This window comes from Geotrypetes seraphini, chromosome 3 (assembly GCF_902459505.1).
Source record: "Geotrypetes seraphini chromosome 3, aGeoSer1.1, whole genome shotgun sequence".
Lineage (NCBI taxonomy): Eukaryota > Metazoa > Chordata > Amphibia > Gymnophiona > Dermophiidae > Geotrypetes > Geotrypetes seraphini.
The window spans coordinates 236,900,379-236,922,023 of record NC_047086.1 but is presented as its reverse complement, the minus strand read 5'-3'; the positions used below and the strand labels follow the sequence as shown (position 1 = coordinate 236,922,023).

The 21,645-nt window shown below is 43.7% G+C and overlaps 1 protein-coding gene across 3 annotated transcripts in view; it reads left to right on the top strand.

Moving 5' to 3' along the window:
- UTRN (utrophin) overlaps nt 1–21,645 on the top strand; it is a 1,286,828-nt gene that overhangs the window by 1,231,411 nt on the left and 33,772 nt on the right. For all 3 annotated transcript variants that reach the window (XM_033935605.1, XM_033935603.1, XM_033935604.1), the window contains 2 exons: nt 2,843–3,086; nt 19,585–19,693. In XM_033935605.1, the coding sequence (XP_033791496.1) occupies nt 2,843–3,086; nt 19,585–19,693 (353 nt within the window). The remainder of the gene's footprint in view (nt 1–2,842; nt 3,087–19,584; nt 19,694–21,645) is intronic.

The window sequence follows — 21,645 nt, the reverse complement described above, 5'->3', positions numbered from 1 at the left end:
CTTAAATGTTTCCTTTCTCTCTTTAAAAATTGTAGTTCATCCCCCTCACCTTCCGTGCCAGTCATGTATTAGAATGTATAGAATTTGTATGTAATTGTATTAAAGAATTTTGTTTTGCCCCCCATTTTTTTAAATGTTATACGCATTGAAACATTTGATACTGCATACATAACAAATTTAATAATAAACTTGAAACTTGAATTGCTTCCTGCTCTGTTAAGAGTGCACATCATACCTAAAGCTGTCATAGAACCTGGTATCCCCTTTCCTATTCACATTAAGGAAGAGGGTGGGGGACAGCAACCACTGGAGGATTAAGAAGGTGTCATGCCTCAATCTCGCAGTGGACAGCTGCTCAACAAGGGCACCAGTTTGCTCCCTGGACATTTTTAAAAACACAGATATACGAGAAGGATTCCTTCTTTTTAAACTTAGATATATCTTCCCTGTTGGAAATCGCTGTTGGATGTCCTGATTTGGGACCCTCCCTAGTCCCACCCAAAACTCACCCACAACTTGCTCCCTTGCTATGAACGCCCAAATCCCGCCTTTGCAAAATTAGGATTTGGATTGCAAGCACATGGACAACTGTTTCAGTGTTTTTGAAAATCCATATGCTTCGAATATAAACACCAAAGCCTCCTAATGTTCAAATCAATTTATTCAGTTTGTGGGGAGGACAATGGAAAAAAAAAGACAATTTGCCAAAACTCTATGAGGCTCATAATTAAAAAAAAAGTCTAAAAAGTGGCCTAAATGGGTACTTGGATGATCAAAAAACCTGATCGTCCAAGTACCTATAACCAAAGCTGGTTTTAGACATATCTAAAACCAGCTTAGGCCTTTTCCCTGCCCCTAAACGCATAGAGCGAAAAGAGGCAGGAGGGGAAAGGGTGGGAGGTGGGTCGACCTACAATTAGTTGTACAACAGGTATAACCAAAACTTTTGACAGGTTGCCTAGTCGGCACTTATACGTTTTGACTTAGACCAAGTCAAAATAGATATAAGTGCTGAAAAAGGAGCCACGATCAGCTCTGTGGCCCATGCAACCTGCCTACCCCCTATTGCAACACTCACAGCAGGAGAGATGGCTCATCTCCCCTGCCGCGATAACGATCCTGAAGTGACGCCCATATCAGAGTTAGCAGGAGGGAGCCCAACCCCTCCTGCTCCGAAGCAGCCTCGTACCTGACCAATCCGATATGGGCAGGAAGGAACCCAACCTCTCCTGCCCGGTGACCCCTCACCCCTCCCCTGCGACAAGATCCGGGAAGGAGGGAGCCTAACCCCTCCTGCCCTGACAACCCCCCACCCCCACTAAAATATAGGCAGGAGGGATCCCAGGCCCCCATCCTTCCTGACACATATGCCTAAGGTCCCGCCCACAGGAAGGGCCTAAGGCAACTAGGCCAATTCTGGTTGGCCAAGGCGCCTAAGGCGGGCGGGGCTTGAGCCGCCTGGGCTAATCAGGCCCTAAGGACCGCCATTCTGCGGATGGCGGGCCTATCAGATGGACGGGCTTGGGACCCATCGGTCCAGCTAACCTTTGTAAGGTAAAGGGGGTGGGGGGCTGTCGTGGGGTCAGCGGGTGGAGGGGTGGGTTGGGGGGCCGATCTGGGGTTCAGGAGGGTGGTCATGGGGGGACTGTGTCGGGGCAGGAGGGCCTGGGATCCCTCTTGCCCGGATTATGTCACGGGGGAGGGGGAGAGGGGTCACTGTGCAGGAGGAGTTTGGCTCCCTCCTGCCTGGATCTTGTCGGGGGGGGGGGTGCGGGAGTGAGTCAGGGCAAGAGAGGTTGGGCTCCCTCCTGCCCGATCCGATCGGAGGGGAAGTGGATTGCGGCAGGAGAGATTGGCTATCTTCTCCTGCCGCGATAGTGATCCAAAGTGCCACAGTTGGCGGCACTTCAGGATCATTATCGCGGCAGGGGAGATTAGCCATTTCTCCTGCTGCAATCGTTGCTGGGGGGGTATTTTGTAATCGGTGTTATTTTTGACAGACACCGGTTACAGAATCAAGCATTTAGGCAAAGGACTGGCTCCTCCCTCGCCTAAAAGGTCTGGTTTTGGGCATTTGGGACTTAGGCTTTTTTGGTTTATTATATGTTGTAAATTTAGATGTAGTGGTGGTCTGGGTGTTTAAATAGCTGAACGTAGAGGCAGGCCATTATTTTTTTTAAAAAACCTCCTTTTGGATGTTTTTTTGAGAATGGACATTTTCCCTGCTTCTACTTTCAAAGTTTAAGGCCTAGGCCATAAGGGGACTTAGACTTTTTTTCGATTATGCCCCTCCATGGATTCATAAAGAAGGCTGTAGAGTCAGAGTCAAAAGCAATTTTGGGTGGAGTCAGAGTTGATAAAAATATACCAACTTTGACTCCAGCTTCAAAATAAAAACTTACAACATTGAAATATATGGTATAATTTATCATTTTATATTTAGATATATTCTTTTGTACAGGTTCTTTGTTGAGACTTCAAATAAATATATGTTATGGCCTATTAGTCCTAATTTTGTACATACATATCTTAAGTGTCTGTCATTAAATTTCTCTTAGATTTACGAAGAATCAGTCAAACAGTAGAAAAATAGAGGCATTAGAATCAAAGGGTTGGTATGCCAACTCCATATCCCTGGTTATAAAACTGATTAGCACAGCTACCACAAGATGATAAGGAATGACTTTGCCAAATTTGTGTCCTTTGGTTTGAAAGACTTCCTTCCCTGGCTAAAATGTCCTTAAGGTTGGTTGTTTTGTTGCTATATTTTGTCAGACTGTATTCTATGTAAGCTTTAGTTTTTCTTTCATGACTCAGATTTCTGTCTTTCAATTTTTGTTAGAGGCCTGCAGATGGAGTATGAGCAGTTAAGAGAACAGCATCATAGAAGGGGAATGACCCCTCCGTCTTCACCCCCTGAATCTGTGATATCAGCACAGCACTCACCTGAAGACTCTGAGCTCATAGCTGAGGCCAAGCTCCTCCGGCAACACAAAGGCCGTCTGGAAGCCAGAATGCAGATTTTAGAGGATCACAATAAGCAACTGGAGTCACAGCTTCAACGACTGCGACAGCTGCTTGAACAAGTATGTTTTGCCCAGGCAGACAATGCAATCTGACAGAGGTGTTTTGGCATCCAGTAAATATGAATCTGTCCCTGCTTATGAAAGGAAACAGATTTCACTTTGGACATATGCACAATGGCCCTGATTCTATAACGTCCACCTAAAGTTAGGTGCTGTTATCGGCACCAATTCTATAAAATTTAGGTGCCCATTATGGACTCATGCTTAGCGTCACATAAGCATTCTTAGCATCCTAACATTTAGGTGTCCCCATTTTACGCCAAGGTTTTCTTTGTCTAAAGTTAGGATCTGATATCGGAGCCTAACAGCAACTAATTCAGAAAGAGGCACCTAACTTGCAAACAAACCCCTCATCTGCCCATAACCACACCCACTTTTAGTGTAGGCACTTTGTGGTAGGCACCTACTTTATATAGAATAGAGTCTTTCAAGTTAGGCACCTAACTTTCAATTAAGTCTAATTAAAGCTGATTGTGAGGTGTTGGGTGCCAATATTGACACTGATTAAGCCTATTGATAAGCTAGGTGCGCCAATGTGTGAGTATTATAGGCATGCTGAGGAAAGTGTACGTGGGAGTTTTACATCTTTGTGGCTCTTCATAATTACATTCTGTTTCTTTTTTTTCTATATTCTTATTCTGTGAGAAAGAAGAGTTAAAAATTTTACAAAGTATATGATATAAAACAACAGACAGGTGGCTAGTCGCAGCTGAAAGATATTAGCAGAAGTTTTGTATATTTGGGCGCAAACATTACCAGGCCAATAAATAATAGAATTCTTGTAAGAAAAGTCACATAACCAAATGTGGGGGCATTCTTTGAGTTTCAATGGTCAGAAAATAGTAAGACCCAGCATTTAGAGACTTTTTGGAACCCAGATACTTCCATTCTTTTATTTTAGAAGTTTGCAAAGAAACATAGAAACATGATGGCACATAAAGGCCAAATGGCCCATCCGCATCATCTACTATCCAGTGGTGTACTTAGTATATTTGGCACCCAGGGCCAATCATCTTTTAACATCCCTTCTCTAGACAAAATAATTATTTTTAATAATAATACACGAATCACACAAGGGTACACCTAGGAAAAGGCAGCATTTTAAACACTGCAGTGAGCGCTAGAAAATCAATACTCCCAATCGTAAAACTAAACAAGCCAGATTAATAGAGATCGATCCTGCGCAGTCAATTCTAACAGAAAACGATGTCCTTTTCATACACATAGAACACAGATACATCCTTGCCCAGTATGGAATAAGTAATTGCAAATTAAAAATAGAAATATGTAGATAATAGTTAAACTGAACAGCCAAGAAGCCAGACTCTACATACAATGCAACACCACAGAAGCAGTGACACATGTCCCCTGATACTGTGCACAATATAAAGATAGCAGATGTAAATTTGAAAAAACTGACAAATAATAATCACCACTTTACCAATTAACAAATAGAAATAAAATAGAAAATAAGAAAATACCATTTTATTGGACTAGTCCATTTTTCAATTAGCTTTCAGAGGCCTAAATCACCTCCTTCAGATTAGTGCAGTTTACTGCTTTTCTGGTAATCTGTCCTGACCTGAGCAAGGGGGTTTTGGTCTCTCAAAGTTAGTACAAAAAATATTAAAATTAGTTCAATAAAAAGAATACCTTTTTTCCATTTTCTACTAGCTACATCAACATCTACATCAGTGTAGCTACACTACTACTTTATTCTAAAGCAACAAAAAAATATTTTTTCTACCATTTGTTGTTTCTGCTTTAATCACCTTCTCTTCACTCTTTTCTTTCCATCCAATGTCTGTCTTCTCTCTCCCTTCCATGCAGCATCTACCCTCTCTCTGCCCCTTCCATCCGCTGTATGCCCTCTCTCTCTGTTCCTTCCATCCACTATTTACCCTCTCCTCTTTCCATATGACATCTTCCCTCTTTCTATATCCCTTTGATAAACTGTCCATCCTGTGCCCCTTCTCTCCTTTGTACAGGAATCATTTCAGCTTTACCCTCTCTCCATTTTTCTCTCTGTCTCCACCCCCACCCCTATCTTCTAGCATCTCTCCTCCTTTCCTTCCTGCCCAGCCCAGCCCACTCCACCCCATGGTCTGGCATCTCTATCTTCTTCCATTTCCTTCCAAGTTTCCTAATTTATTAAAAAATTTCTATCCCGCCCTTGGGAAAACCTTCAAGGCAGCTTACAATCTAAAGCATAGTAATTATAAAATCAACAATACAATATACAAAGCAATCCATACATAGCTAAATATGTGGAGGGGCATAATAAAAAAAAAAGTCAAAGTCCCCTTTTGGCCTAGTCCCTAAACACTGAAAGTAGAAGCAGGGAAAATGTGCATTCTCAAAAAAAAACGTCCAAAAGGAGGTTTTTTTTTGATAATGGCCTGCCTCTACATTCAGCTATTTAAACGCCCAGACCACCACTACGTCTAAACTTACAAGATATAATAAAACAAAAAAAGCCTAAGTCCCAAGCGCCCAAAACCAGACCTTTTAGGTGAAGGAGGAGCCTGTTCTCCACCTAAAAGCTGGATTCTGTAACTGGTGTCTGTCAAAAAGAACACCGGTTATAGAATCCACAGCCCCACCCCCAACACACACACACACACACCCAGCAAGGATCGCAACAGGAGAGATGGCTCATCTCCCCTGCTGCAATAACGATCTGGATGTGCCACCAACCATGGCACTTTGGATCGCTATCGCGGTAGGAAAGATAGCTAATCTCCTGCCGTGATCGCCCCCCACCCCTGACACAACTGGGGCAGGAGGGAGCCCAAGCCCTCCTGCCCGAACAACCCCCACCCTCCCCGACATGACCAGGGCAAGAGGGAACCCAAGCCCTCATGCCCGAATAACCCCCACCCTAACAACCCCCACCTCCTGATATGATCAGGGCACGAGAAAGACCAAGCCCTCCTGCCCCAGAGACCCCCCCTACACCCCACCCCCACTAAAATATGGGCAGGAGGGATCCCAGGCCCTCCTGCCCCAACACAGCCCCCCCCCTGAACACCCCCCACCCGCTGACCTGTGAGACTTCCTGCTACCCCCCCACCCCCCACACACACCCCTGTACCTTAAGAATGTTGGCCGGACAGACGGGTCCAAAGCCCACCCGTCCAGCAGAATGGCGGGCCTTAGGGCCTGATTGGCCCAGGCGCCTCAAGCCCCGCCCACAGGAGGGGCCTTAGGTGCCTGGGCCAACCGAAATTGGCCCAGTTGCCTTAGACTCCTCCTGCGGGCAGGGCCTTAGGATGGTGCTAAGCCTACCGTTACCATATGGCTCTAGAAAAAGGAGGATGGATTGAGACATCTGGGTTTTACTTCCATGATGTCTCCATTACTTTCAGTGGATGTAAAACGCAGATATTTCAATCCATCCTCCTTTTTCTGGAGCTATATGGTAACCATATTAAGCCCGTTTGCTAGGGCATTTATGCAATTTAGAATATCATTAAGTTCCCTCTTTAGAATAACAATTCATTAGTTCATTAGCTGATCAGTTGGTAATATTTTTTTGTGATTAATAGCAAAGTATATCATTATGTAATTTATCACCAGTCCCTCCATTCCTGCATATTTTCTGTCTTAGTCACCTGAGAAAATATGTGAAAACTTGCATTTCAGTCATAGGTCCTTGGAGAATCCATCTGTTTTGCTCTGATATGCCGATTCAAGAGCTGCTTTAGGGATCAAATTCAACATAGGTCATATAAAACAAACATTGACTTTTCCCTTTTGTTTTGTTTATTTTTAATGTTATCAAGCTTTGCAAATTGGAAGCCAGCGGATATGCCATTGACATATAACATTGTCATTTTTGGCAGCTTGATTGATGATACTGCCAAATACAATGGTGGCGAAATGGAGCCAACATGGCAGGTTTGACAGATGCACAATAATGTTGAAAAAAAGAGAACTGGCTTTCCCCCCCCCCCCTTTTTCCTTCTGAGGGCAGCAACAAGGCTATATCACAGATAACACTGAAGCAAAATGATATGCGATCAGTGAGGCAGCTGAACTTAAAAGCCCAGTGGAAAAAGCCTTCCTCACTTGTCAGAAAATCCACATAATGAAAAGTGAACAACTTACAAAACTGAGAACATGAAAGAAGAAAACTGCATATAGTGTTGAGATATGCAGGAAAAGAGTTCCAAATGAGCAAGCTTTCTTCTGTACTAGAAATTAACTCTGAACTAATCGTTTTGAAAAAATGCAGAAAACTAAAGGTTTAGACACTTGAAAATTACATTACATTAGTGTCTTCTATTTCAATACCTTTCTGTTCTAGGCAGATTACAAAAGAATTGGTCTGGACATACCCAGTGAGATTACAAGATAGATAATTAGAAGAAACATTAGGGTCTATATTGAGAAGGTTAGTTTGACTTGACAAATTTCCTGAATAACTTGTTTTTTAATTCTCTCCTGAAGGTTTTGATCCTGGACATTGTGTTCAGCAGGTTGAAGATGTGATGGTCTTGTTTTGCTGCTTGGATAGCTAGTAGGCCGTCATATATTTTCTTACGTTGTATGCCTTTGATTGAGTGAAAGGTACCTATGTTCTCCTTGTTCTGAACATGTTGTTCCTGGTTAGGCGATTGTTTAGATAGGTTGGTCCATCGCCATTCAGGGCTTTGAATAGCGTGCAGTAGAATTTGTAAAGTATGCATGCTTGTACAGGGAGCCAGTGTGAGTCTTGGAAGTACCAAACTCACAGATGTGTGAAATCAGTCATCATGAGTCTAAACTCATTTTATTTCAATTCTGTGTATGGCCCTATCCTTACGAGATGATGAAGCTTCAAGTAATGTAGTAACATTCAATAAGTCCATCTCAGCATCTCCTTCCTGAGATTGAGATCTGCAGGCAGATAATAAATAAGCTTGGGTAAAAGGTACAAGATTGTTTTGTGGAACTTTTAGAACCTCCATTAAATAATTCCTTATTCCCTGGCTTAGGGATGGGAAACCATGATCCTCATAGGCCACAACCAGTCACGATGAATATACATGAGATTGCATACAATGGAATCAGTACATGCAAATCAAATTAGCTCTGCATTTCTGACGTAGGCTCTGAAAACTGTAAGATTCTTTAACTTGTCGTTTTTCAGTTTGTATTTTGTATTTCTTATCTTTTCGTTACTTTTTATTCTTTACTTTTGTTAGGGCTGCATTTTGATTAAAATTTGTAATTTCCATTAATCACACAATTAAAGGAATGCTTTAAAAAAAAAAAAAATTCTCTCTGCAGCTTCTTGTGACTCTGCAATGGAGGGTTAAGTGACTTGCTCAGAATCAGAAGCAGCTGAAGTGAGAAAATGAATAGCATACGATCAATCACAATGCAAATTGTATTTGAAATGCCTCCCTGATGTAAACAGACTTCATGCATATTCATTTTAGAAACCTTGAAAACCCAGCTGGGTTGTGGCCCTTGAGAACCACAGTTGCTCACCGTTCTAAAGCTGTATCATAGGAAGCCAAGGAAGTCAGTAATCTGAATGTACAACTCCATGTTTTCTACTTTTAATCTTAGTGCAGAGTTATCTTTAATCAAAGTTGATTGAAGATCATGTGAAAAACTTTTCCACCTTATCTAGATGAGATTCAACTTGCACTAAGGGACGGATTCTGTAACCGGTGTCCAAGTCGGTGGCTGCCTTAAAAGCGGCCGCCGATCACCTGTCAATCAATCCAGGGGGCTAGTTACAGAATCGCACCAAGATAGGTGGGTCAAATGTAGGCCAGGAAAACCCAGGCCTACATTTCAACCAATTATCTTTGCTGGTAGAACGCAGCAGCCAATCACAGCAGGGTGATTTCCCCTCCCCCACACCCCGTCCCTATCAGCTGAGCAGCAAGGACTCCCCAAAGCCACAATACTGTAACTGGCGCTTGTTACAGAATCATGGCTTTGGGGAGTCCCTGCCGCTCAGCTGATGGGGAGAGGGGAATTTTCCTGCCTCGATCGGCTGAGAGCGGCCATGGCAGGGAACACCCGAACCCCACTGCAGTCAGCCAACAGGAGAGATTCCCTTCCTCCTGCTGGCACTCCCTGCCATCACCCCCCCCCCCTAACATCCCCTGCCACCAGCTACCACTAACATCCCCAAGAGGAGGGATGCCCAATCCATCCTGCTGGCACCCCACCCCCCAAATCCCACCCAATCCCTCCCCCATACCTTTTTGTAGAAGACTGGCCGGAGGGATGCCCACTCCCTATGGCCGTCAGGCCCGCCTCTTCCAAATGGTGGGCCTTCCCCAGGATGCCCCGGGGAGGGGCTTACGGCCTTGATTGGCCCATGCGCCTAAGGCCTCTCCCACAGGAGGGGCATTAGGTACTTTGGCCAACCAGAGTCTTAGGCCTCCATCTCATTGCATTCTGGGATGCACTAGGAGTGGCCTAAGACTCCGATTGGCCAGATCACTGGTTATAGAATTTCCCCCTAAGTTCTCAAATGTTAATTCTACAGTAGACTCTCAGTTATCAGGCACCTATGAGGATTGGTAGATGCCAGATAAATGTAGTTTCTGGTTGCTTGAGAGTTACTTTTAAAAATAGGCCTACCTACCATATGCCTAGAACTGAAAGGTATTGGCAGGATGGAAGACATCAATGTAATGTAATATATAGTACTCAAATATAAACTGAGATTTTGGCTTAAAAAATAGGTAAAGAATGGAGGTCTTGGTTTATATTTGAGCTCCACCTGAAGACCACTGTCACTGCTATCCTCCCAAACTGCCCCCACAGGTACTGCTACCCTCCACTCCAACCACCCCTCCCCCCGATGCCAATGGCACTGTAAACCCACCTCACACCCCCCCCAAGGCCACAGGTGCTGCTGTACTCCCTTCATGTCCAAGCTCCCCCCATTGACCGGCACTGCACTTACCATATGCATGCCGGTGCCGAAAGAGCCTGCCACTGATGTTTTAAGTTGGGCTGCTGCGGGGTTTTGAGCATCTGCACATGTTCAAGGCCTTCCAGCTCCCACCCTCTCCAAGATTTTGAGAAGGGTTGATTTGCAGTGGAGGATAGCAACACCGGTGGCCTCTGGGGGGGTGGGGGGGTGGGAGGGAGTTGGGGTGGAGGGTAGCAACTAGAGAATGACACGGTGGCGGTTTACCCGCGGCCACCGCATTTTAGCCGCGGGTCACCCGCCGAAAACGGGGAAGAAAACTAGCAGTCGCTGCGGCGACGGGGACAAGGCCATTCACCGCCCGCGGGGCGGTGAATGGTCTTGTCCCCGCAGTGAGGCATGAAGGATCGCGCGGTCCCCGCAGCTCACACCCGCCTGCCCAATCGATTCTAGTGTTTAGCCAGCTCTCTCCCTTCTCCTCACCTTAGTTTGTAGATTTTCTTTTTCGGCGACCCACACGCTATAAGAGAGCCGCGCACGCGCGGCTGCTCAGTGTTCAATCTTCTGCTCTGACGCAACCGGAAACAGGAAGTTGCAGCAGAGCAGAAGATTGAACACTGAGCAGCCGCGCGTGCGCGGCTCTCTGATAGCGTGCGGGTCGCCGAAAAAGAAAACCTATAAACTAAGGTGAGGAGAAGGGAGAGAGCTGGCTAAACACTAGAATCGATTGGGCAGGCAGGTAGTGGCTGCGGGGACCGTGCGATCGCTAGTGTTCCCGGCTCAAATTGGAAGGAGGGAGTGAAAGGGAAAAGGATTCTGGGCCAAGGGGATGAAAACGGAAGAAAAATCCACAGCAGGAAAGAAAGGGAAGGACAGGCAGGTGAGCCAGATGCTAGAAGCAGGGGGGGGGGGAAGAAAGAGGGAAAAAAGCTAGATGAAAAGAAGAGACACACTGGTATGGAAGAGGAAGATAGGGGAAATCTGGACACAGGAAGGTAACAGAAAGAGGGGAAATTATGTGCATGGGGCATAGGGACAGAGACATAAAGGGGACATGCCATGGGGATGGTATATGGACACAGGGGGGGGGGCAATGGCAGATACATAGGGGAGATATTAGAAATGGGGAAAATAGGAGCACAGAAGCGAGATGGTTTGTGGGGATGGGACAGGGACCGAGCTCGCAGGCTCCAGTGGCTTGCACAAATTACATTGTAACGTGCCATGAAAATAAGAGGGAGGAAGGTAGATAGATAGGCCACGCGAGAGGAGCTGAAGGGTGGTAGAAAGGAACAGATGGTAAAGGAGGGAGGGAAGGGTGGTGGTGGAAAGGAATAGGACAGACATTGAAGGAGGGTGGAGAGGAACAGACCCTGAAGGGAAATGTGGAAGACAGAATGGGAAGAAGACAGATGCCAGACTATGGGGGAGCGGAGGGAAGAAGATGGGTGCTAGACCAATTGGGGGGGGGAGTGAAGGGAGAGGCACAGTAACAGCAAATGGAAGACGCAGAGAGAAGACACACAGTGGATGGAAGGAATTGAATGAGAAGATGTGGAAAGCAGAAACCAGACAACAAAGGTAGAAAAAAAATTCTATTTATTTTTTGCTTTAGTTGTGTTGATAAAAATTTATAAACAAAGCCCTGCCAGCTGAACATCTCTTTCTCTAGTTCAGCAGCAGGAACTTTGATTTATAAGAAAGGAATAAGCTAAATATTACAGTACTAAGGCTTATATGGATGCAGCGGGGACGGTGACGGGGCGGTGAATGGGATGGCAGTGGCGGTGACGGGGCGGTGAAAGGGATGGCGGTGACGGTGACGGGGCGGTGAAGGGAACGGCGGTGACGGGGCGGTGCAGAGGATGGTGGGCCGGTGACGGGGACAGATTTTTTCCCCGTGTCATTCTCTAGTAGCAACAATGGTGGCCTTGAAGGGGAAGTTTGGAGTGGAGATCAGCAGTGAAAGTGGTCTTGGAGAGGGGGATATGTTTTGCTGGTTGGTTGATAATGCCAGTTAACTGGGATGCTACTGTCTTTTGATCTCAACTTGCTGCATCCAATAATCCAGTTCATTAGCATGTGGTAATCAAATTTTACCCAAATCAGCTATGGCTTCTCAGATTACTTCCAGCATTATAGAGGCAGAGAGGGACTCCAGAATCTAGAGTGAGAACAGAATAGGGAAGTCCAAAAAGGAATCCTCCAAGCTGACTGCAGTACAAAGAAGGAGAAGACAGGAGAAGCCTTAAGCTTAAGTCTTCAGTCTATAGCAGTGTATCGCAAACTGTGTGCCGTGGCAGAGTAGTGGTGCCACGCTGAGATTCCGGGTGTGCCATGAAAGGCATGTCGTGTGGGTGAGTCAGCCAGCGCCTCTCCTGCTCTCTGCATCTCTCCACAGGCATAGTAATTCCAGGGTTAACAAGCTCAGGGCCATATCAGGAGGGCCTCTGCGCAAGCCTTGACGTCGGCATGATGACATCAGATATGCATGTGATGTCATCGCGTTGATGTCCGCGCATGCGCAGAGACCCTCCAGCTGCAGCCCCAAGTTAAGTGCGCCGCAGCTTGGAAAAGTTTGTGAGACACTGGTCTGTAGGTAAAGCACCGCAAAGGTAGCAAGTTCGTCTTGATTAATTTATGAAATCCCCCAATCCTGGGTATCCAACTTGAAACAAGGCCTGGGTTTGTTTATCTGTGAGTGGTTTTGAACTGTATATGAGGCTTAAAACAGGCTATTACCCGCGTCAAACCGCTAACGCGACTTCGTAAAAGGAGCCCTTAGTTTAGTTTAGTTATATTCTGATCATCTATCTATTTCTCCCTGTTCCTCTACCCTCCCTCTCCAGCCTTGCCCCTGACCCTCCCCCGTCTTTCCCCTTGAGACTATAATTAGGGTGCATTATATTCCACATATATATTCTGATGTTGCCATCTTTAGTTCATACTGTCCCAACCTTCAAAGGTTAGCCAAAAAAAAGTATTATTTCTTTTGTTTTATTTCTAATTTTTAATCTAAACCAGGGATCTCAAAGTCCCTCCTTGAGGGCCGCAATACAGTCGGGTTTTCAAGATTTCCCCACTGAATATGCATTGAAAGCAGTGCATGCACATAGATCTCATGCATATTCATTGGGGAAATCCTGAAAACCCAACTGGATTGCGGCCCTCAAGGAGGGACTTTGAGACCCCTGATCTAAACTATGGCATTTTTTAAATGTGTAGAAAGTATTGTAGAGTGAGGATTCCATGGTTAGATTTAATAGCATATGTCGGGCTCTTAAAAAACTGCATATGTAAATAGCCAAGTTTATGAGCATGCAGAATTCTGGTTTCTGTACATAGATTAGCTGCCTCACCTCGGTTTATGAAATCAGATTATTGCTAGGTGATTGCCTTAATTTTCAAATCATTTCAAGCAGAGCTGCTTCCTGCAGATACATAAAAACAAATTGTTTAACTGGTGAGGCAGCAATCACAGCCCTGGGAAGAAGGGAGTTTGACTCGTTGCATATATCGGTGACTCCTGCTAGCCAAAATTTAGCGTGTACATTTACCAAGCTCTAGAGGGAGTTGTAGTCTGTGTTCTCAGACTTGAGGATTACTGCTGCAATGGCAAGCCTGCTAAAAAAGGACACGCTCAAAATTATGGAGACTTCTGAGAGCAAAGTGTTTTTCCTCATGTCTCACTGGCTGCTTTCTTAGACACTTTAAAATTGGTGCTTCGAGAATTGTTCCTGCAGTTCATTTTCCTCTAGTTCTGGGAAGGACTGGAATGAAAAAGTGTCTTGCCCACACCAAACTGGGCAAGAGATCATTATTAGTCTCACTGCATCCGATTAATAAACAAGAGGCAGTACTATGTTTAAAGCAGACCAAGGGCTCCTTTTACAAAGGTGCGCTAGCAGTTTTAGCCCGCACGCTAGCCGCTTCCGCCTCGCGCGCTAATCGTGTGCGTGTGCTAAAAATGCTAGCGCGCCTTCGTAAAAGGAGCCCCAAGTTTCCATTATATTGTTTATAGGCAGTTTTCAAAGCCTGACGTTCAGTATCGGCACCTGCATAGCGTAGCAGCCAGATTGAGGTCAGCTTTGAGCTGTCCTAAATCTGGCCACTTTGCTATGTAGGTGCCGGCGCCTGCATAACTCTCCAGCGCCGCTCCCAGCACTGCCCCTAAGCTTGCCCACTTTTTACTTGGGTGGTCTGAGGAAATATTCGGTAGCACTTTTTGGTTAAGTGGCGGTGAATATCCCCACTTAGGTGGCGGCAACGATGATGACAAACGATTTAAGTGGGCAGGAGAGCGGCCCAATATCTTGAATTGCAAAGCTTTCAAAAATAAATGTCATATGGTCATATTTTGTCCCTGCTAATAAGTGGGCCACAGCCTTTTGCGTACACTTCAATTGCTTTTAAGACAACCCACAATGCAGATTAATTATTACATTAGTCTAACTATGATGTCACAATGGCATTTATCACAACTGCCATATCTTCTTGCTACAAAAACGCCCTTAATTTATTGCAGTATAAACAAGCTAGCCATAGAAGCCCGGACTACCTTAGAAATATGATCACATAATGAAAGATCTTAATCCAAACAAACTTCCAGACTTCTAACAATTTGTTCTTTTCTAAACATCATGTTCCAGATCTGAGGTAGTCTCTTCAAAACTTGCTAACACAAGGCACAAAATTATGATTTATTGGGATTCATTTGGAGGCATATCACAAAGCAAGCCTCAGTCTGATCCAACATCATATCTTGCTTAGGCCCCATGGACTGGATTCTTTAATGGGCGCCTAAAAAAGATAGGTGCTAAAAATTACGCACACATTGCATGTCAGTCATGCTTAGGCGCCCATTACAGAATCAGGATTAGCGGCACCTAGCTTAAAACTTAGGCTTCTGCAATATAGGCCAGGGTTTTAAAGGCCTACATTATAGGTGCCTAAGTCATTTAGAGAATCACTCTTAGTGGTGCCTGAGTCTTTCTCTATCCCTAAACACACCTACTTTTGTGTTAGGCACTGCTAGGCACCATGCAATATGTGCCTGTCTTTTGTAGAATTACACCTTAGGTGCCTATCTCCCTATTAATTATTTTTTTCAATTAAACCTCATAATTAGGCAGAATTTGGGGTTGAGGGGTGATAGACTCAAGAGCAATGTAAAGAAATTCTTCTTTACGGAGAGGGTGGTGGATGCCTGGAATGCGCTCTCGAGAGAGGTGGTGGTGATGAAAACAGTGACGGAGTTCAAAAAAGCGTGGGATGAACACAGAGGATCTAGAATCAGAAAATAATAGTAAATATTGAAGAACTAAGGCCAGTACTGGGCAGACTTGCACGGTCTGTGTCTGTATATGGCCGTTTGGTGGAGGATGGGCTGGGGAGGGCTTCAATGGCTGGGAGGGTATAGATGAACTGGAGTGATCTCAGACGGAGACTTCAGTTGTTGGAACCTAAGAACAGAAATAGCTAAGAAGAAGAACAAATTTTTAGATTGAATCAGGTTGGGCAGACTAGATGGACCATTTGGGTCTTTATCTGCCAGCATCTACTAGGAAGCCAATTTACAAATTTAAGGTAGGCATCTCTTATAGAATTCCCCGCATGTGCCTGTTATCTGGGTATTATCTGTAGAGGTCACCAGATCCCAATAAGTGGAACAGGCACAATAATGGGACTCAGATATGTATTTGAATACTAATGGTAAAAGCATGCATCCTTGTGGGAGACCACATGACATAAGAGTAAGTTTGAATACATACTCTGCTAGACCGCTTATTGTGTTCTCTCTCCCCAAAATAAGCTAAATTGGATAGAAAACAAATTAAATAAATAAATCATTACCACCCCCCACATACCAACACCTCATTCAACCAATATAATAATAAAATTGTGAATATCCCCTGTCAAAGCCTCACCGTGGAAGTGGAGAGTGAAGAAACAGAACTCACAGTTGACGCAAATTACCATTGCTCGAGTTCTGGAAAGGTTTCAGAGACAGTACTGTAGAAATCTTCAGTCATCATTGGACCCCTGACAAAGGTTCACCGAAATGCGGACTATGTTGGGTTCAACTATTTGGCACAGCTGGTTTTGGATTGATTTATCGCACATATGTATGTGCATTTTAATGTTTGGACATTTTAGACATATCAATAAACTTGGCATTCATTTATCTGCTGCTTCTGTGACAGGAGCTCCTGTTCCGTTTTGTTTTGGTTTTAGAAGATTGTAATTCACCATGTCAAATGCTGTAAAACCAGTAGCAAAGAGTCTAAACCCCAGTCAGCCACTAGTGGAACCTTATCACATTGTGATAATAACACTGTCTTAGTGCCATGCTCTTGATTAAATCCCAGCTGAAAAGGATGAACTCTGACCTCCTCAAAAATGGTCTACAGCATGCCAATACGTGATCTTCTTCATCAACTTTCCTAAAAATGATCAGACACCGATGAGATTGAACATCATCCATATCCATGTGTCTTTTTTCAAATAAACTTGTAATGAATACCAGTTTGTTAGAGATATAGAAAATATACCTTGAACAAGGGAATTACCATCTCCATTATTAGTGGTGCCAACTTACAAGCTTTAATCAAACCATCCAGCAGAGGATCTAATGCACTTTCTCAGACAGTGTGATCCAATCCTCTAGCAGGAGTATCCAACCTTTTGGCTTCCTGGGCCGCAATGGCCGAAAAAAAACGCTGCAGCAAGACAGAAGAGGGAGCCGGCAAGACGGTAAACACCCGGGGGCAGTAGAGGAAAACACTGCATCACCCTCGACTGGGGCCGCACAAAATACTTCATGGGGCTGCAAGTCTAAGGTCTTAGGAAGACTGGCTATTCTTTCCATCCACCAAAGATGTCTAAGTGACCCAGTTTCTCACTGTGTGCACACCTTTCCTCCTTTTATTTCCCCATAGTACCTAGATCTTTGGCATCATTTAAATATTCCCAGTTTACAAATGACACATATATTTGTGTCAGACTTCTTTCTGAATAGGTTAACTGGTGATTTTAAGGAAAGGGAAAGGGATTGGGGCTTGTTTGTAGTTCTTAGAACTGTAAGGCTTATATCTAATATAATAAAAGCCTAAGCGCGCATGCACACTCCCACCTGCGTGTTCCGTTTTCCATACGCTGTAGGGCCCCGCAGGTAGGAGTGTGCATGCATGCTTAGGTAGAGGCTGTTGGCCACGGCGGCTGCAGGCCGCCACGGCTGACGGCGGAGGCCACACGCGAGGTAAGGGGTGCTGCTGGACAGGGGAATAGATGGGGGGGGGAGAAAAATAAAGGGAGGCCTGGAAAAGGAAGGGATGCCTACTGCTGGACAGGGGGACAGGAAAGAGGTACTGATGGACAGGGGAAGAGACTGGGGGGGGGAAGAAAAAGGAAGGGAGGCCTACTGCTGGACAGGGGGACAGGAAAGAGGTGCTGATGGACAGGGGAAGAGATGTGGGGGGAAGAAAAAGGAAGGGAGTCCTACTGCTGGACAGGGGGACAGGAAAGAGGTGCTGATGGACAGGGGAAGAGACAAGGGGGGAGAAAAAGGAAGGGAGGCCTACTGCTGGACAGGGGGAAAGGAAAGAGGTGCTGCTTGGCAGGGGGGAGATAAAAAAAGGGAGAAGGGCTGCTGCTGGATAAGGGGAGCAGTGAAGGGGTGGTGGTGGACACAGGGAAGGTAAAAGGAAGGGAGAATGGGTGGAAGAAAGACAGGTAAAAGAAAGAAAGACAGAAATAAACACAGACACACACACATATATTCTAGCACCCGTTAATGTAACGGGCTATAAGACTAGTGGTATATAAATAAATTATGTCAATCACTGTGAAAGCAATTTACATACAGATGCATGTTTTTTCACAATCTATCTAATGTACCTGGGGCAGTGGAGGATTAAGTGACTTGCCCAGGTTCACAGGGAACAGCGCGGGGTTTGACGCTACAACCTCAGGGTGATAGTGAAAAGATATACAGTATTCACAGGGTGGACATAAATGATGTGAGGGGTAAAACCTATGGTGCGCTTTAGGGTGCACAATTGCTGTGGGAACCCCCTTCCCCCCGGTTGATTCTTATAACATGCTGTATGAGTCTCCCCATTACTGAGTTGACCACCCTTTCAAATTGGCATTTGAATAAGCATTGTTGGCTCCCCATTAATCATCGTATTACTTATAAAATCTTATTACTAACATTCAAAACTCTTGATACTAATGAGCCTCAATTCATAAATAAAGTACTTATTCCATATAGTACCTCATGTTCTCTACGATCAACCAACCACAAACTTTTAACGATTCCCTCCTTAAAAGTTATTGGAACCCGCCGACAAGATATGTTCTCTGTATCAGCACCGCAACTCTGGAATTCATTACCATTGGAGTTAAGAGATGAAAATAACTTAAGCGATTTTAAAAAGAATTTAAAATGCTTTTTATTCAAGGATGCCTTTAACTTATAAATTACTTTCAAGCTCTTCCTCTTTCCCTTTCTTCTTCTTTTCCACGCTTCTTTTCCTAATTCTTTCTTTTTATGTTGATATCTTTTTCATTATTGTATAGATTTATTAACCCATTATATATATTTGTTATGTAAATCCTCCCTTTCTTTTTTTTTTTAAATTGTATTCATTGTATAAATTGCTAGTTTTATTATATCTTATATGTTATTTCTTATTTTAGTATTATGTTTAATTATATGTTACTTTTATATATTGTAATTCGCTTAGAAACAATTTTAATTAAGCGATTAATCAAATATAAATAAAACTTGAAACTTGATTTCTTTTTCTTTGTTGTTGTTTGCAGAGATGCTTCTTGTGATTCTTAGGAGATTTGGAGTAGGTTTTTTAGAGCTCTAACCGCTGTGCCACACTCTCCTCTTATCAGTATTGCAGGTGTTGCATGTAGGATATTGTTCCTGGTTTTTTTATTTTTGGGGTGGGGGTTAAGCTGACTATTGAAGATATTAAAAAAGTATCCTAGAACGAGCTTCACAAAATTTCAAGGGTCCCCGTAGAATTGAGTGAAAATTAGGTTTAAAAGGTTATTCTTTTCTTATTTTGTATTGATACCGTTTATCTGAAAATGGGCCAGCGCTGTGGTTTAATATCCATAGGGTCAGATTCTATAAAGTTTGCCTAAAGTTAGATGCCTACATCGGTGAGCCTAGACTATGAAGGCATCTAATCTAATTTAATTGAATATAGGATTAATTGGCGGCAATAATTGTCAATTAGCACCTCATATCTGATGTTGATTGGGCTTGTTTGGATGTTAGGCGCCTAAGCCAAAGCATCTACGAGAAAGTGGGTGTGGTTAGGGAGCAAGATCATAGGTATGTTTTCATTAGGCGCCTGTTTTTGACTTAGTAGACTGATTTAAGGTGAAGAAAACCCTGAAATAAATAGTGTACACCTAATGTTAGGACACCTAAGGCTGCTAAGTGTAGTTCTATACAGTTCACCTGTTATAGAATCATGCTTAGTGCCACATTAGTTGGCGCCTAAGTTCTGGGCACCATATATAGAATCTGGCCAATAGTGCCTACTGGTTATCAATATTTTAATGTCAAATTTGTATTATATTTCATAGCCTGAACCAGATGCAAGAGTTAATGGACTGTCTTCGTGCACTTCACCCCAGCATACTGCCCTAGGCTACTCATTTGACCAGGACCTTGGTTCACAGTTTCCTCACACAGGTCAGTAAAATGTGGGCTCAAAAATGTCTGTTAAACAATGAAAGGGAGGCGCGAAAATTGAACTTATGTCTGATGGAAAGTGGCAAGGCTAAGAAAAGTCAAGGCTGCGATACCAAGCAATGTTTTTCACGGAACCAAAAGTGATCAATAGCATTATTGGCAAAGATGATAGTTGTAGAACATTGATGGCACCCATTCCCTGGCTTCTGATTGGCTAGAACAGTGGTTCCCAACCCTGTCCTGGAGGACCACCAGGCCAGTCGGGTTTTCAGGATAGCCCTAATGAAATTGCATGAGAGAGATCTGCATATAATGGAGGTGCCAGGCATGCAAATCTGCTTCATGCATATTCATTAGGGCTATCCTGAAAACCCAACTGGCCGGGTGGTCCTCCAGGACAGGGTTGGGAACCTCTGGGCTAGAAGACCTACCCATGTGAAAAAAAAAGAAGTAACAAATTTCAAGTGACGTATGTCCTGGTAAACGGACACACTACATTGTCATGCCTGTAATGTAATTGCTTATGAAGTTTCAAGTTTATTAGATGACTTGATTAACCGCTTAAACAAATTTCTAAGCGGTGTACACTTAAAATTTACATATGTTAGGGAACAAAACAGTCCATACAATTAATAAATAAAATTATTATGATAAAAATTAACATTACTAAACAATAGGTAAGGAGGGATGAAATACAATTCGTAAAGAAAAGAAGAGACATCAAGGGAAAATACAAGAGGGAAATAAGACATACAGGGGGAGTAAAATAAACCAAAACAATAAGATAAAAGATTAACTTGCGAATGCATCTTTAAAAAGAAAAGTTTTCAACTCATTTTTAAATTTCGCGAACTCCTTCTCCTCCCGTAAAAACATAGGGAGGGCGTTCCAAGTCTGCGGTGCTGTACAAGGAAAAATAAATTGTCTCCTTGTATTAATAATTTTTAGTGAGGGAATGGATAAAAGATTTTGTTCGCTAGATCGTAATATTCTCTTTGCAGAATAAGGGATAAGTAATCTAAATAGAAATGCTGGGGTCTTATTATATAAAGTTTTAAAAATAACTGTACATAATTTATGAGTAATTCTATATATGACTGGAAGCCAATGAGCCTTTTTGAGGAGTGGTGTTACATGATCAAACTTTTTGGATTTAGTTATCAATTTAATTGATGCATTTTGAATAATTTGTAATCGTTTTATCTCTTGTAAAGCAATTCCTTTAAAAACTGTGTGGCACTTTTTTGTGAATTATGGGATACAAATTTGCTAAGAACTCTTTAACAATCTAGGGTTCATTGTGACACTTGTAACAGATGTGGTAATGAGCTGCCAGTTATCCTTTGTGGTTTCCAGGCAACTGCATAATTAGGGATGCTTTACAATTCCCACCTTTCCTTCAGTTAGGACTGTACCGTTTCATGTCCATTCCTCTGCATTCTTGTGAGTTACTGGTGCCTTTCACATACTAAGCTCCTGCAAAAGAACAAAGAGGAAGCGAAGGTGTGAGCTGAAAACAGCTACTTTGAACTGGACTCTGCGCACATTGGGCTAGATTCACTAACCTCACGGATCCGATCCGATCTGTTAGCGAGCCGATCCGTGAGGTTGCCGGGCGCCCGATTCACGACGCGTCCTCATGCAAATGGGGACGATCGGAGTCATGCCCGCAACCGACTGCACAGATCGCTGGAGAGTGATCCTGACGCATGCGCAGACCATCTTCTTTGTCTGTAGATGGTCTGCGCATGCGTTTGCTCTGTGCTTTTCTTTTTATGCTGGAAACTTTTTATACTCCCCTCTGCTTTCTGGGAACTGTAGACTAATCTGCAAAAAGTCAGGTGGGGAGGAAGAAAGGGTAAACTATAAACTTGCTGGTGTCTTTTCAAATTATTTCCTTCATTTAAAGCAGGTCATATATTTTTTTTAATGTCTATATGGGTTGCCGAATT